The 17,158-nt window shown below is 46.2% G+C and overlaps 1 protein-coding gene across 2 annotated transcripts; it reads left to right on the forward strand.

Annotated features, from left to right (window-relative positions):
* Positions 1 to 900: 900 nt before the first annotated feature.
* MLEC (malectin) lies at positions 901 to 15,555 on the forward strand (the record flags this gene model as incomplete). Of its 2 annotated transcripts, XM_080717463.1 has the most annotated exons (5): positions 901 to 1,117; positions 10,881 to 11,059; positions 11,953 to 12,129; positions 12,236 to 12,293; positions 15,316 to 15,545. In XM_080717463.1, the coding sequence occupies 5 exons, from the start codon at positions 901 to 903 to the stop codon at positions 15,543 to 15,545; spliced, it is 861 nt and encodes a 286-aa protein (XP_080573589.1). The 2 variants fall into 2 exon arrangements, with proteins under 2 accessions (XP_080573589.1, XP_080573590.1); XM_080717464.1 differs by lacking the exons at positions 11,953 to 12,129; positions 12,236 to 12,293 and having other exon boundaries at positions 15,316 to 15,555.
* Between the last annotated feature and the right edge of the window lie 1,603 nt (positions 15,556 to 17,158).

Genomic DNA, 17,158 nt, shown 5'->3' on the forward strand with positions numbered 1-17,158 from the left:
AACTCTGAGACCAGCCGGAAGCTGTTGCCATGGAGACACAGGCAGCCTGAAGCCCCTCCTTCACAGAGCCACGCGTTTCCGCTGCGTTGGAGTCCTCTGATTGGACGAATGCCTGGACGCTACCACCCGCCTGGACCCTGCAGAAGGGGTGGGGGCGGGGCCTCGTCCTCGTGGGACTCGTGGCCTGAAGACCTGTGCATGTGGCCGCTGTGGGAAAGGCTGGCTCTTCTGCTTCACACGGGGAAAAAGGCTGAGTCTCTTAGGCCGGGAGAGTGCCGTTGCTCCTACTACAGCTTAAGCTCATGCCTCTCCCTGAGAAAGGAAGAGGGGGCGGGAGAGACAGCAGCCACCCCCCCGCCCCTCAGAGCCTATTCGGTCCCCAAAATCTGGATCACCGGAAGTGCTGGCGACGTGTCAGTGCGCCCTATGCTAAACCTTCCCCCCACCCTCCCAGGCCACCTTTCCCACTCAGCTGTGGGATTCCGGGGCCGCCTGGGCGCTGCACCCGCCACTTCCGCATCGGACCGCTGCTTCAACCGAACTCCCTCCCTCTGCGCGCGCTCCGTCTCGGGCCCTGTGGTTGGACTGGAGCCGGGGAGTCGCCACGCCCCTTACCGCGCCCGCTAGCCAATAGACGGGCGGCTCCCGGCGGGGTGGTGGGTAAGTAATGAGGGCGGGGCGCTGATTGGCTGCCGGGCCCGGGCCGGGGGGCTGGGCGGCGGGGTAGGTTGTTCCTGAGCTAGGAGGCGGCGCCCGCGGCTGAGGAGAAGGCCTGCGAGCGACATGTCCCTGGCCGCCGAGGCAGAGCGGTCCGTGGCGCTGTTTTATTGAGTCCGGGGCCGCCGGGCGGCCCGCCGAAGACGAGGGTCGGCGGGGGTTGCCCCCGCGGTGGTGGCCGCCATGCTGGGGCCCCGGGTGGTCGAAGGAGCCGCAGTGGCGCTTCTGCGGCTGCCGCTGCTGCTCCTGCTGCCGGCGCTCCGCGAGCCGGGGCTCGGCGTGGCCGCGGCCGGGCTGCCCGAGAGCGTCATTTGGGCCGTCAACGCGGGCGGCGAGGCGCATGTGGACGTGCACGGCATCCACTTCCGCAAGGACCCTTTGGAAGGCCGGGTGGGCCGAGGTGAGAGCCCCTCGCCCGGACGCGGGAGGCCGGGCCTGCAGTGCGGGGCCGCCCCGCGACGGCTGCGGCCCGGAGCGCGGTCCTCGACTCGCGCTCCGTCTCCGGAGCGACGTTTTCTTTCTGCAGTTTCCACGGGGACCTGGTCAGAGCCCAGGCCTAGCACGGGCTCGAAGCTTCTGAGAGCCATCGAGGCAGACAGTTGGCGAGAAGTTGTATTTGGCCCTCGCATCTTGCATTTTCTCAACCCTGAAACCTCCCCCGAGCTGGGAAAGTAAAGACGAGAGGTTGCCTCTTGCGCCCTTGAGGCCTTGCGGGTTATAGGTCATCGGTGCCCCTGTTCTCCTATAGAGACAGCTCCTGATATATCTTTGAAGCCCAGAAACCCGCCCCTTTCCTCGCCCCTTCTACAGGAGTGGGGCTTGACTCTTAGCCAGAACAGCAAGGAATCTTCGAAGGGGATGGGCCAAGAAAGTTTGATCGTAACCTCTTCCTTCACCCTCCTTTGGAGGGAGGAATATGTAGGATTAAAAGTAGAAGTCGTTCAAGGGGTGGTTATGTTGAGGCTCTCCTGCACCTGAAGCTGGTGGCAGTGTGTCAGTTGGGTCAACCATTTAAGATCCGAGTTTCAGAGAGTGGTACAACCTATCCCCCGTGGTCCTGAGAACTTTGATTCCAGCCTATGCGGGAAGTGATTGTGACTTAACTGTTTGAGCAACAGTGGATTTTACAGAGCTGCAGTTACCAGAGGTGGTATGTAAGGGTTGCTAGGGGAGGTGATAAAAAGCGCAGATTCCTGGTTCGCGCTAGATCTAATATAATACCCCACCCTTTTGCTGGGACCCAGGTGTCTGCACCAGAAGCTCCTGATGTAGGTCACCCCCTAGATTGGGAAAATCTCTCGATTTCTTTGTTTCTTCTGTAATTAGGATTGGAAGCAGGTTTAAGAAGGAGATTTCTTGCCTCATGTGTTGGAAGGAGATTTATGATGTATGCTGGGTTCAGAAGTTGCCAAATTGGCCAGATGCCATTTCAGACAACCAGGAGACTGGACTTTCTTTCCTTGTTCCATGATGCCCACATTTGGCTCTTAGCTTTACTAAAGGGTTTTACATAGTTTTTCCAAATCCATTGCAGTGTCCTGGAAGTTTGTTGTAGTAGAAGTTTATTGCTTTTGTACATGGGAGGGTTTGGGGGCACAAGGCTTTTTCTGGAGTTCTGTGTTTGTCTTGGAATTTGTTCAGCCTTGGCATGTAGATCACAGGATTCAGCTGAGTCAGGGCTGTAGTCTTATAGTAACCAAAGCCAGACTTTTTAACAGGAGGTCATTAATGTTTCTATCCTGGACCCTTCCCCTTTCTTTGTGGATGTGGGCAGGGAGGAAGGAGGCCTTGAGGAAACTAGAGACAGTTTGTGGACTTTGCCTCATAAGATAACTGTAGTGAGGGTAGTGTGCAGATGGTTTCTTTCCCTTAGCAGATACTAGGTTTTATATTGGTTACCTTATTCTTATAAATCCTTTATGCAGAAGGTAAAGCTAAGACCACACAAGTTTAATTGCTAGGTACTGCTCTTATTCAGAAATTCTGGTTTTAGTTTGCTAGTGCAGGTGGTTTTGTTGTTTTGGCCTGGCCAGCAGTCAGCAAGGCTTTCTGTCCTTGGGTTATTGGCTCATGGTTGCAGTTCTTTGGGAGGAGTTTATTGTAGCAGGTAAAATTACATGAGACCTACCAGAGCTCATGTATATCGGAGTCCTATTTGGAACACTGGCCTTTGGGGCGTTGTATAAATGGAGGTTCCCTGTTCCACTCTGGGTATGAATTGAGCACTATCTAAGGCATGGGTGGGGAATTGTCAGCCGCAGCTTAGACCAGCTTGTTGCAACATTGCATTTACCGGGTTCCTGAGAGTTAGCATTTTGCCGGCATTGGGTCTGGGTAAGATGTGTTAAGCTTCCACCGAGGAGTCAGCTTTCTAGTTTCTTCTGTGTTTAGGAGTCAGCCCCAGGAGAGGCAGTGCAGGAGAGTGCAGCTGTTCACTGTGCCTTTCCTTCTCTGGCCCTGTTTGGATAAGGGTGTGCCAGGTATTTGGAGACCCTTGCCTCATGCAACTATTTACACTATTTGCAGTGGGAGCTGTTGGCCTTATTTCTTTCCCCTCATGTTTGTGGTGGTGCTTTCAGCATGCTGAAGAAAGTTCATTTTATGTTGAATGAATTCAGGTATTTGTTGCCAACTTAGTCCAGATAAGGGTTTGGCCTGCTTTTGAACTGCTGTTTCTCTATAGCTTCTTTGTCATTCAGCATGCTTGTAACTGGTGGTCCAGGGCACCTGGTGGCTTACACATTCAATGGCACTTTATAATGTTTATTGAATTTCATTTCTTCCCTGAGGGCAGATAGTGCTCACTGCCTGGAAGAGGCATTTTTCAATCTGTGTGCGTCAAGAGATGGAAGTACCACTATAGAAAGTGATTCAACAGTGCCCACCTTGAGGCTTTGGTTCCTTTTAACGAGGCTATTCTGGGTCCTTTTTGACTCTTGACTAGAAAAAGACCCGATTATTTGGTCTAAGGGCCCAGCACTTGGCTTGGTTTTCGGGGAATGCTATTTCCTCTTTATAGAATGATACCTGCTAAAGTTGTATGACCTTGAGGAACTTGCTTTACTTCTCTGAACTTTGTTTTTCTTCTCAATAATACTTCTCATGCTTTAGAAATCTCTGCCGTGAGTGAAAATGCTCTTATGCAGAGTAAAGTGTCACTATTTTTTTTTTTTTTTTACTTGATGACCTTTTACATGCATGGAATTAAAAATAGGGCAGAACATGGGTCTGGAGGGGGGGAAATGCTGGCTAAAAGACCTGAGCCATCAAGATTACTAATTCTGTAGCCTTAAGGAAGACCCTTTCTTGGTCTTCCTTCCTTTTGGTTGGGCAAGGATTTGGCCTCAGGGAGATAAGAGCTTGAAAGGTGGGATGAATGTGAGAGTACTGCTGCCTCCATTTTGCTTATGGCCACAGAATTTGTTTAGAATTCTCTGTCTGCACTGTCACCTGACAGGCACTTCATCTGCATGCCCGCTGAGTACTGGGAGTTTGTAGGTAGAGATTTAGGTCACTGAATCCCCAGGTTCCTTGCTTCAGTCCATTTTGACTAATTCTTTAGGAACTAACCTCACTTGAGAAAGAAGTGATTCAGAACAAGAATCTAGTGGCCAGGAGGCCTGGTGTTAGTGCTGAGCGATGCTGAAGCACCAAGGAGTGCTCTCTGGTTAATGTCTCAGGTAGAAAAGGTTCCCACTCGTTCTGGCTTTCCTGTTCTAGTGCTTTCCCAGCTGAGGTTTCCTAATTTTTATTCGTCTTCCTCTTAGCCCATTCTCTAAATTGCTGAAGTAGAGGCGTTTGTTTGGGGCTCATTGTGTGCATACCTTTCCTGGTTGGCATACTTATGTGTCTGTGTTTTTCTTCATTGAAGCACTATACTAAGCTCTTTAGAGGTTTTAAATTTTTTTTTATTTGGGGGGGGTTCAGATATTTTTATCCTTACCACATCCCTGTGGGGTAGGTGATATTCCTATTTTACAGCTGAGACCTAGAAAACAATTTGTCCAACATCCCTAAGTGCGTGGCAAAGACAGGTTTTAAATCCAGGCCTGTCTTGCAGGGCATGGTGGTACACATCTGGGATCCCAGGACTTAGGAGGCTGAGACAGGAGAATTGCAGGTTCCAGGCCAGCACAAGGTAACTTAGGGGGATGCTGTTTCAACATAAAATAAAACGGGGCTTGAGGATATAACTCGGAGGTAGAGCCCCACCCTTCCCATTCAGTCCCCAGTGCTTTATGTGGGTACGTGCACGCGCACGCGCACACACACACACACACACACACACTTCCACACTCCAGGCCTTTCTGACTCTAAAACCTGGGCCAATTTTTCTAAGGACCCTGGCTGCTGTTTATCTAGAACTAAGAAGCAGCACACATAATGTAGGCACTTTGGCCTCCTTCCTTTTGGGTAACTGAGCTATATTGTGTCAACTTCAGCAGTGTGCTGACTGTACACTTCATTATATTTTAGAGAAATCTTTTTAGCTGTGAGTGTATAAAGGCTTAAGGGAAAAAAACCTTTGCAGCTGCATCTCTTGGGCTTGAGCAAATGCACCTCTGCATGTGCCAAATCTTTTAGGATAGCTACTTGGCTGTCTTTCTTTTTTTTCTTCCTTTCTTTCCTTTCCCTTTTTGCAGTATTGGGGATGGAACCCATGGGCATTCTGCCTCCAAGCTACACCCCCAGCCCTATTTTTTATTCTTTAGTTTTTGAAACAGGGTGTCACTGAGTTGTAAAGGGCTTCACTAAGTAGTAGCTGAGGCTGGCCTCGAACTGCAATCCTCCTGTCTCAGCCTCCCAAATGCTGGGATTACAAGTGTGCGCCCTGGCGCTTGGCTTCCCAACTTGGGCTTTAAAGTGCAAACATGAACTGGGTGTGGTGGCGCGCCCTTGTAATCCCACTACTTGGGAGGCTGAGACAGGTGGATCAGAGGTGTATGACCAGCCTCAGCAACATAGTGAGGCCCTCTACAACTTAGTGAGACTCTGTTTCAAAATAATGTATAAAACAGAGCTGGGGATATAGCTTGGAGGCAGAATGCCCCAGGGTTCAATTCCTAGTGCCACAAAACGTAAAAAGTAAATAAAGGGCAAATATGCAAAGGTAATTCCAAGGTTAGGTAATTTTTTATGGCATAGCTGTTTTCTAGCTATGAAACAGACTGCCACAAATTACATTACTATCAGTTTCTCACTTTCTCCTTTGGGCAAGAAAAAAAAATATTACCCACACATGCACAAAATTTTCTGTGTATCTATAAATCAAACCTAGTTAATGTTCCAAATTTATAAGGATCACAACCCTTATGGAAGAAGGAATTTCTTAGAGTTTAGTCAGAAGAAACCCAGGGTAATGGGTAGCAATGTTAGCAGCACTTTTTTTTTTTTTTATGTATGTGTTACTGGCAATTGAACCATTGAATCCAGGGGCATTCTATCTCTGAGCTACACCGTAGCCTGATTTTATTTTTTATTTTGAAGCAGAGTTTTGTTAGGCTAATGATAATCTCACTCCTTTCTGAGGCTGTCCTCAAACCTGCCATCCTCCCGTCTCAGCCTCCCAAGTACAGGAATTAATAGGTATGTACCAGCACGCCCAGTTCAGCAGCACATTCTTTGTAATGCTACCCTTCTCTCCCCGCTCCCCAATATGGGAGATTGAATTTAAGGACATTCTCACCAATAAGTTATAGGGTTCTTTTTTTTTTTTTTTTTTTTTTTTTTTTGAAACAGGGTGTTGCTATGTTCCCCCGGCTGGCCTCAAACTTGTTATCCTTCTGCCTCAGCCTTCTGAATTGCTGGGATTGTAGACATACACTATTGCACTTGACCCCTTCCTTAATGAGAAACGCGAAGAAAGAAGTGTGAAAACTAAAAGTGTGTTGAGTTTCCTGTTCCACTGTCTCACCAGTCCATCTGAACTCATGGTTGATGTCACTGACAGGAATTGTTAAGTTATGTTTATTCTTTTGAGGGCTCGACCTCAGCTACTTTTAGTTAACCTTTTACTTTTTGTCATGTCCTCTCTTGAAATTTTGGCGATTCATAAGATAAAACTGAGCCAGGCGTGGTGGCTCATGCCTGTAATCTCAGTACTTGGGAGGCTTAGGACAGTCGCAGGTTGGAGGACAGTCTCAGCAACTTAGACTGTCAGTAACTTAGACCCTGTTTCAAAATAAGAATATATATATATATATAATATATATATGGCTGGGGGTGTAGCTTGGCTGGGTTTAATCCCTAGCAAAACACACACATACCACCACCACCCCTCTGGAAATGATTGCTTATGGGCATCTTTCAAAGGATTTCTGTGGCAGGTGGATTCTGGGTCACCATGTGAGATTGGAAGGCAAGTTTTGATGTCTTTATGTGTGTGTGTGGTCTTGCTAGGTTGAGGAAAGTTGCACTACTTGCTGAGGCTGACTTTGAGCCTGTGATCCTCATGTCTCAGCCTCCCCAAGTACTGGGATTACCATCATGTGCCACCACACCTGGCTTAAGTCTTGAGGTCTTAATTCCATGTTGGAAGAAAGACCATACTACTTGTTCTGTCTACAGTTTAGAAAGTAGACATTATAGGAAACTGGGAAATATATGTAGGATAAAGAATTGAGGCTGTTCTGTGAAGGAGGAAGCTATAAGTTGTCTATTTTGGGGGCTGGAAGGTGATCCCTTACATTTGTGAAAAAGCTCTAATTTATTGTGTGAGAGCAAGAACTGTGTACACAACTTGTCTCCTACCGAAGTTGGGAGAGGGATAGGGCACTGGAGGTTTTCAGCTCTTATGATATTGAAACAAGGTAAGTCACTTTTTACTTTTACCCTGCTGTCAGTTTATGAAATAGAAACTGGCCCTGGGGAAATTGTACATCTTAAGCAGAGGTACCAGTAGGGACTTGGCAGATTGTCTTTCTTGCCGACAACTCTGGCCTTGTAGTGAGAATGGTATGACTTCCCTGCTCTGCAGGCACCGATTTGTTGCCATTTGTTAGTTCAGCAAATCACACCAAGTGACTACTATGTGCCAGGCACCTTGTTGGGCTCTGGTGCTATAGAAGAACTGTTTTCTTCTGTTTAACTGAGGAAATGTTCAAGAGAGTAGGCGGGGTTGAATACTGTGAGTCTGTGGGAAGTAAGTGCTTGCCTCCCTCTTTCTCTCCTCCCTCCTCCTCCCTCCCACCCCTCTCCTACTCATTTACTCTTTTTTTCTTTTATTTTTCTTTTTTGGTACTGGTAATTGAACCTAGGAGCATTCTACCTCTGAGCTATTCCAGGCTGATCCTCCTGTCTCAGCCGTCCAAGCACTGGGATTATACTGAGATTACAGTTGTGTACATCACTTCCAGCTTCTCCCCCTCTTTATTTTTTTTTAATTTAAATTTAATTTTTTAAACTTATTTATGTATTTATTTTTTTGGAGGTACTGGGGGTGGAACCCAGGGGCTTTTCTACTTCCGGGCTATACTCCCAGACTATTTTATTTGGAAACAGGGTCTCACTAAGTTGCTGAGAGCCTCACTGAGTAGCTGAGGCTGGCTTCAAACCTGTGCAATCCTCCTGTCTCAGCCTCCCAAGTGCTGGATTACAAGCGTGCGCCACCATGCCCAGCTAATTTTTTTTTTTTTTGCTATTTTATTTTATTATTTATTTATTGGCGCTACTGGGGATAGAACCTAGGGGCATTCTACCTCCGAGTTACACCCCCAGCCCTACTTTTTCTATATTTTTAAACAGGATCTCACTGAGTCACAAAGGGCCTCACTAAGTAGCTGAGGCTGTCTGCAAACAGCCTCCTGTCTCAGCCTCTTAAATGTTGGGATTACAGGTGTGTGCCACCACGCCTGGCTTGCTCCCCCTCTTTTTGTAAAGCTTTTTTTTTTTCTTGTGGTGCTGGGGATGGAACCCAGGGACATTCTACCTCCGGGCTTATACCCCCCAGCCCTATTTTTCTTTATTTTGAAACAGGGTCTTATTCAGTTGCAAAGGGCCTCATTAAGTAGCTGAGGCTGTCCTCAAACTGTGATCCTCCTATCTCAGCCTCCTAATTATTATTTGTTTTGAAACAGGGTCTCACTGAGTTGTGGAGAGCCTCACTAAGTAGCTGAGGCTGGCCGCGAACCTGTAATCTTCCTGTCTCAGCCTCCCAAGTACTAGGATTACAAGTGTGGGCCACCACACTAGGCTCTCTCTCTATTTTTTTTTTTTAACTTTTTTTTTGGTACAGGGGATGGAACCTAGGGGCCTTCTACCTCTGGGCTACCCTTCTAGACCTATTTTTTTATATTTTATTTGAAAACAAGGTCTAAGTAGCTGAGGCTGGCTTTGAACCTGTGTGAGCCTCCTGTCTCAGCCTCCCCAGTACTGGGATTACAAGCATGCACCACCATGCCCGGCTTCACTTGGCTCTTTTTCTTTTTTCTCTTGGCTCTTTTTAAGGCCTTTTTTTTTTCTCCTTTTCTTTTTGCCATCTTTGGAGCTCTTTGAATAAAAATTATGGGGGGGGGGCTGAATCTTAATTTGTAGTAGAACTGTAAAGAATGTGGTGGCACATACCTGTAATCATAGTACTTCGGATTCTGAGACAGAAGGATCACATGTTTAAGGACAGCCTCAACAACCTAGCAAGATCTTTTTTCAAAATAAAAAATAAAAAGAAGCCAGATGAGGTGGGCACACTTGTAATCCCAGCATTTGGGAGGCTGAGACAGGAGGATCATGGTTCACAGCCAGCCTCAGCTACTTAGTGAGGCCCTTTGCAACTCAGTGAGGCCCTGTTTCAAAATAAAGAATAAAAAATAGGGCTGGGAGTGTAGCTCAGAGGTAGAATGCCCCTGGGTCCAATCCCCACTACTGCTAAATAAATAAGTAAATAAATAAAAATAAAAAGGACTGAATATATAGCTCACAAGTAGAATGCTCCTGGGTTCAGTCCCCAGTAACAAAGGGGGGGGGGATGACTTTTCTTCCTTTTTTTTGCAGATGTGGGGATGGAACCCAGTGGCATTTGACCTCTGCCCTACACCCTCTGCCCTATTTTTTTTTATTCTTTATTTTGAAATAGGGTCTCACTTAGTGCAGAGGGCCTCACTAAGTAGCTGAGGCTGTCCTTGAACCGCGATCCTTCTGTCTCAGCCTCCCGAATGCTGGGATTACAAGCGTGTGCCACCATGCCTGGCTAAGAACGACTTTTCTAAATTAATCCTATTTTTAGACTCTTGCCCTGAGCCAGGCATGGTGGTGTATGCTTGTAATCCCAGCGCTTGGGAGGCTGAGATAGGAGGATCACACAGGTTCAAAGTCAGCCTCAGCTACTTAGTGAAGCTCTCAGCAACTTAGTGAGACCCTGTTTCTAAATAAAGTATAAAATAGGTCTGGGAATATAGCTGGGAGGTAGAAAAGCCCCTGGGTTTTACCCCCAGTACCACATTAGATAGATAGATAGATAGACAGACAGACAGACAGACAGACAGACAGACTGACTGACTGACTGACTCTTGTCCCCCCCTTCTTTCCTTGTACTGGGGGTTGAACACAGGCATTCCACCTCCAAGCTACACCCTCAGCCCAAAGTTATTTCTTATTTGGAAACAGAGTCTCACCAGATTGGTGAGTGCCTTGCTGAGTTGCCATGGCTGGTTTTGAACCTGCAGTCCTCCTGTCTCAGCCTTCCAAGTACTGGGATTACAAGTGTGTACCACCACACCTGGCTAGACTCTTGCTTTTCTGACTGAGATAAAACATTTGAACTCCTTAATCAGAATGTCTGACCATCCTCCTGGCTTCAGGATGTTCCTCTAAAGCTTTCCTTGGGAGCCAGGCACCTGCAGCATAGCACTTTCTTCACATACTGAGCTAGACTCCTTTTCCCCTCATTATTTAGATGGCCAGAGAAGATCTCATTTGAGTGTGTTTTCAAAAAGTTTCCCCGTGAAGGCTCTAGGTTGTTGGGGTGATTAGTGTTTGACTTCTCGCATGTTGCTCTTCCTGCTGCCTGCCGTTGTATGATCTCTGTTTGGAGCCAGGCACAGAGAGGGTAGTCCTTCCTATTGGGAGGGTTATTAGCATTGCCCTGGAAATGCCTCCAACACTTGTGGGGCCTCTACTTTTTTATGTCTTAGCCTCTGATGTGCTTTTTCTTTGTCTTTTGTCCCCAGCCTCAGACTATGGCATGAAACTGCCAATTCTTCGTTCTAATCCAGAGGACCAGATCCTGTATCAAACAGAGCGGTACAATGAGGAGACTTTTGGCTACGAAGTGCCCATCAAGGAAGAGGGAGACTACGTCCTGGTGTTGAAATTTGCTGAGGTCTACTTTGCACAGTCCCAGCAGAAGGTGAGGTATTAATCAGTGGGACATTGCTACTCTTGGCCACAGAATACAAGAGCCTCTGCAGAAGGAAGGAGCAGATGAGCTCTGAGGAAAAGCTGAATCTGTCTGATTAAGAGAAGCTTCATCTCGCTGCCTGTGTGGCTGCACCTGCCTTGGAGGATGATCTTGCCAAAAGCCTAGTTCTTGGCTACTGACTGATCCTGTTTAGGCTCTCCTGGTTACTCTCTCCTGCTTGAATTTCCCCCCCCCTTTTTTTTTTTTTTTTTTTTTTTTTTTGGTGGTACTGGGGATAGAACCCAGGGGCATTTTTTATTCCTTTTTTTTTTGGTGGTACTAGGGTTCCTGGAAACCCTTCTACCTCCGGGCTACACTCCCAGACCTATTTTTATATTTTTATTTGGAAACAGGGTCTCTTAAGCCAGCGCGGCTGGCTTCGAACCTGCGTGATCCTCCTGTCTCCGCCTCCCAAGCATAGGGATTACAAGTGTGTGCCACCATGCCCGGCTTGTTCCTTATTTTTAAACAGGGTCTCACTGAGTTGCAAGGGCCTCGCTACGTAGCTGAGGCCATTCACGAACCGCAGTCCTCCTGTCTCGGCCTCAAATGCTGGGATTATAAGCGTGCACCACTCAGCTTGAATTTCCTCCTTTCTATGCTGAGCTTTTTGTTTGTATTCTTTGTTTCTTAAGGCAAGTATGAAAGCTCCTTGGCACTGAAGGAACATGGTTTTGATTTGGCTCAGGTAAAAGACTCTAGCCACCCTGGAGTGTTTCCAGACCTATCATTTCTTAAATTATTTTTTTTAATTTAAAGCCTAGGTGGGTACATAATGTCCAATTCCTTGAAAGGGCATGAAGCTGATGATTTTGACTTGTCTCCTTTTCTAATCCTGGAAGGTATTTGATGTGCGATTAAATGGCCACGTAGTGGTAAAGGACTTGGATATCTTTGATCGTGTTGGACACAGCACAGCTCACGATGAAATCATCCCTATGAGCATCCGAAAGGGGAAGCTGAGTGTGCAGGGGGAGGTGTCCACCTTCACAGGGAAACTCTACATCGAGTTTGTCAAGGTAATGTCAAGGTGTCCTACGTCAGGCTGAGGAAGGGCTCAGCAGAATGGGCGAGGGTAAGAAATTTGCTGCTGTGTGGGGTTTACCACTTTCTCCCATTTTTTAGGGGTACTATGACAATCCCAAAGTCTGTGCACTCTACATCATGGCTGGGACAGTAGATGGTAAGTTGTGCTTTCCACCTGCTTTTTGATGTGGACTGAGGATATGGTTGAGGAAATGAGGAAACCACTGGGCTTTTTTTTTTTTTTTTTAATTGGGGATATAATCCAGGGCATTCTACCTCCAAGCTACACCCCCCAGCCCTATTTTTTTTTTTTTAATTTTTTATTTTAAAACAGTCTCGCTAAGTTCCATAGGGCCTCACTAAGAAGCTGAGGATGGCTGGGAACCATGATCCTCCTGCCTCAGCCTCCCAAGTACTGGGATTATAAGAGTATGCCACCACGCCTGGCTCTAAATTATCTGGAGATAATTTAGCTGATAATTATTTTGGAAATTATATGGAATTTAGAGGTAGACAGATGAGGATAAAGTATTAAGTAGTACTAGTTATAAGCTTTGAAGTAAGACTATGTTCTTGGCTGCTACCATTTTTTCTTTTTTTTTTTTTTTTTTTGTTTGCGGTACTGGGGATTGGAACCCAGGGGCATTGTACCTCTAAGCTACATCTCAGCCTAATTTTTAGTCTTTTTTTTTTTTTTTTTTTTTTTTTTTTTTGTGGTGGTGGTGGTGGTACTGGGGTTCCTGGAAACCCTTCTACCTGCAGGCTACACTCCCAGACCTATTTTTTTATACTTTTTTTTATTAGGAAACAGGGTCTCTTAAGCCAGGGCAGCTGGCTGTGAACCTGTGTGGTCCTCCTGTCTCTGCTTCCTAAGCACGGGTATTATAAACATGCGCCACAATGCCCGGCTAGTCTTTTTATTTTTGAAACAGGGTCTCACTGAGTTGTGGAGGGCCTCGCTAAGTAGCTGAGGCTGTCTGCGAACCGCGATCCTCCTGTCTCAACCTCCTGAATGCTAGGATTACAAGGGTGTACCAACACACCTGGCTTCCCTTTTTTTCTTTTTCTGTACTAGGGATTGAACTCAGATATTCTGAGTTTTACTCCCCATTTATTTATTTATTTACCTTTTTTTTTTTTGGTGGTGGTGGTACTAGGGTTTCTAGAAACCCTTCTACCTTTGGGCTACACTCCCAGACCTATTTTATATATATATATTTTTTTTTTTTTTGGAAACAGGGTCTCTAAAGCCAGCACAGCTGGCTTCAAACCTGCGCGATCCTCCTGTCTCTGCCTCCCACGTGTGGGGATTATAAGCATGCACCACCATGCCCGGCATTATTTATTTACTTTTACTTTTTTTTTTTTTTTTTTTTTTTTTTTTTTGGTAAATCCCTCATATCCCTCCAGCCGCTAGTCCTCCCTCGTGTCTTCCCATCAAGGAGGAGGAAGTTCTTCCACGTGCTAAGAGACACACACCCTCTGGTGCCTGGATGCTGTGCTCTTGGTTATTTAGGGAGCATCTCCATGTGCCAGCAGGAGCATAGGTGTGAGCAGATGATGAACCACATGATGTGGTCTCTACTCTCAAAGAGGTTAGCATCCAGTGGAGAGCAACCATTGTAATTACAGATAGGATGAGTAAGTGATGTCAGCTCTGTCTCCCCCTTTTACTTTTATTTTGAAATAGGGTATCTTTAAGGTGCAGAGGGTCTTGCTGAGTTGCTGAGGTTGACTTCAAACCTGTTCCAGCTGCCCACATACTGGGATTAAAGGCATGTGCCGCTGTGCCTTAGAGTCATTTGGAATTGTCTAAAACGTATGCTTATTCTACGATCTATTTGTTTGAAATCTATTTTCTTAGGAGAAAAGGCAAAAGAAGGATTCCATTAGGGTTTTGGTAGCTTCCAAAAGACTCTAGCATTGTTTGATTACACTGGGACAAAAATCCATTTATTAATATCTCCTTGACCCTGGGATTTAGCCTTAGGAAAAATATTTTGCTCTACCTGCTGGCCACCAGCCAGAATGACTTTTGCAGAGAAAGCTGTCTTTGTAACTTTTCTTCTCATCCTACCTCCGTACTTTTTCCCAACTTGTCTTCCATTCACTGAGGGTCTCATCTTTAGTCTTGGTTTTCCTCCAGTACTGATATGATAGCACCCGAGCAGATGTTATCAAACAGCTCAGTGTTTTGAGTCCTGAGGCAGAAGCAGGACAATGAGGAATCAAAAGGAAATGCGGGAGTTGGGCATGGTGGCGCACGCTTGTAATCCCAGTACTTGGGAGGCTGACAGAGGAGGATCCAGGTTCACGGCCAGCATCAGCTTTTAGTGAGGCCCTCCACAACTTAGTGAGACCCTGTTTCAAGATAAAGAATTAAAAAATCAGGCTGGGGGTATAGCTCAGAGATAGAATGCCCCTTGGTTCCATCCCTAGCACCACACATACACACACACAAAAAAAGGGGGGATCGTAGGTTTGAGGACAGCCTTAGCTACTTATTGAGGTTCTCTGCATCTTAGTAAGACCTGTTTCAAAATAAAGAATAAAAAATAGGGCTGGGGGTATAGCTTGGAAGTAGAATGCCCCTGGGTTTTGGTGTCCTCTTAGGGCTCTGAAGAAGTGAGACAAGAACTCAGGAGTTAGCGAGCCTGCCTGTGGGCAGGGATTTTTCTGTTTTAGTTAAATCTGAAGAAGACTTTGATTTATAGCACTGCTATTCTGTAGGCTGGAGACTCTTTCTGCTGCTTCTCTCTTCTGTAGACCCTGGTTAAGTCAGGAATTTTCTTGTGGCTCATTTGCTGCTCTTAAGGGTCTCAGTTAAGCTGAGTGTGGTGGCATGTGCCCATAATCCCCGTATTTGGGAGGGTGAGAGGAGGATTGTAGGTTCATGCCCAGCCTCAGCTACTTAGTGAGGCCCTCTGCAACTCAGTGAGACCTGGTTTCAAAATAAAGAATAAAAAAGTAGGGCAGGGTGTGTAGCTTGGAGGTTGAGTGCTCCTGGGTTCCATCCCCAGACTCGCAAAAAAAAAGAAAAAAGAAAAGTAGGGCTGGGGTATAGCTTGAAGGTAGAATGCCCCTGGGTTCAATCCCTAGTACTGCAAAAAAAAAAAAAAAAAAGTCATTTAATTGGATGTGGTAGGCCTTATCTAATGGAGTTTTCTTTCTTGTGTTAGATGTACCAAAACTACAGCCTCATCCAGGATTGGAGAAGAAAGAAGAGGAAGAGGAAGAAGAAGAATATGATGAGGGGTCTAATCTCAAAAGACAGACCAATAAGAACCGGGTGCAGTCTGGTCCCCGCACACCCAACCCCTATGCCTCGGACAACAGCAGCCTCATGTTTCCCATCCTGGTGGCCTTTGGAGTCTTCATTCCAACCCTCTTCTGCCTCTGCCGGTTGTGAGAACAAATGACCACCTGGAGCAGGGTGGAGGGCAGTGGGAAAGAAACCAAACATGTTGGTTTTGGTTTCTGTATTTTTCAGAATGATTAAAAACAAAACAAAACAAAAAAACCTTAAAGCCCACACACAGAAAAAGTCAAGGAGATAAAAAGAGGCAGAGTGAGTGGAGAGCAGCCCTCTTCCACCACCTGATCCCAGACATGCTTCAGTCCTGGTCCTCTCTTTGTGACTGGCCCCTTGCTGTCTCTGTCCTCTCTGGGGTACTTAGGGTAATTGGATCCTTTCTGTCCAAGGGTCCTCATATGTGTACCTAGTGGGAAGGACTCTGATCTCAGAAGTCACAGTTCCTTTTTTTAGGTTAGAAATTAACAGCAGGGAAATGTCATCTTATTACCTTAAAAGACTAGCACTGGGAGTTGGGTATGTTCTGAAGTCAGGTCAAGTTTTTACATATCCCTGGATTGAAAGAAGGTGTGAAGGTGTATAAATTGGATGGTAAAGACAACAAGAAAAAAGGGATTGAAAAAGAAAAAGTAACTGCTTCCTTACTTGGAAGCCTTTCTGGATTAATCCAATAATGGTTCCATCTCAAATATCTGGACTTTGTCATTGCTTACCTCCCTGACACATGCCAGTTAGAGGACTGTCTGGTATCCACGACAGTTAGTTTATGTCAGGTCCACAGATCGCCTCTGACTTGTTACCACAGCAGATCATTTTGATTTCAGTGCCTGTTGGGGACTTGATTTCTTGATTTCTTCTTAATTTTGTTCTTAATCTGGTTTGTTTGAAATCTCTCCTCCCTCTCAACCATCCCACTAAATTATTGCCAAGAAGGGAAGGAGACGTGAGGATTTGGGTTCTCTCTGCTTGAATGTCTTATCCTCTACCACCTCACTCTGTTGGTACTTCCCTCCCTGGATCTCTGAGCCAGTAGCCAGGAGAACCTGACCCAGCAGTTCTTTACTGGCCCCTTTGTAGGGTCTTGCTGCCAGGGGATAGGGATGCTTTCCAGCCTGCAGCAACAGAACACTTGACCTTAAAAGTCTCTTCTGGTCTTTGGATTAGAAAAGGCTTATGTTAGCATAACTTAAGAGCAACCTCAGAGACTCGAGCCCTACTAAGTGACTGACCACTGTTCAGAGTGTCTGGTGTCTGATGTTCATTTATTCTCATGTCTCTGTCACAGGTTATTTAGTTTTGGTTTATGCCAAGAGCTGTCCCCAAGGAACTGTCTGATGGGTTGTCTTGGCTCAGTGAAGTTTCTCACTGATCTAATAGTATGCCCCCTCTGTCCTTCCATTTCCCTATCTAAGTAGTAGTCAGGTTCCTGGTGTGATAGGGCTGAAAGATTCCCAGTCACCTAGAGTCCTAGCCTAAAGCTAACCTTAGCGTTTAAGTGTCTGTCTCGAATTTCTTAGAAAAATTTTTGCAGAAAGTGAAGCTTTCCTGTTCCCTCCTCTCTGGTCACTGTCATTCATTTCTCAGTCAGGACAACAGTAAGGGAGGACTTAGCCAAGCTAAAAGGAATTTTGTGAATGGGAAGCAGCAGGATTTAGCTCTAGCTGGAGCTGGAGCAGGGTAGAATTTAAAGCTAGGCTTGTCCTTGAATG

This window comes from Muscardinus avellanarius (genome assembly GCF_963383645.1).
Source record: "Muscardinus avellanarius genome assembly, chromosome: 21".
Taxonomy (NCBI): Eukaryota; Metazoa; Chordata; class Mammalia; order Rodentia; family Gliridae; genus Muscardinus; species Muscardinus avellanarius.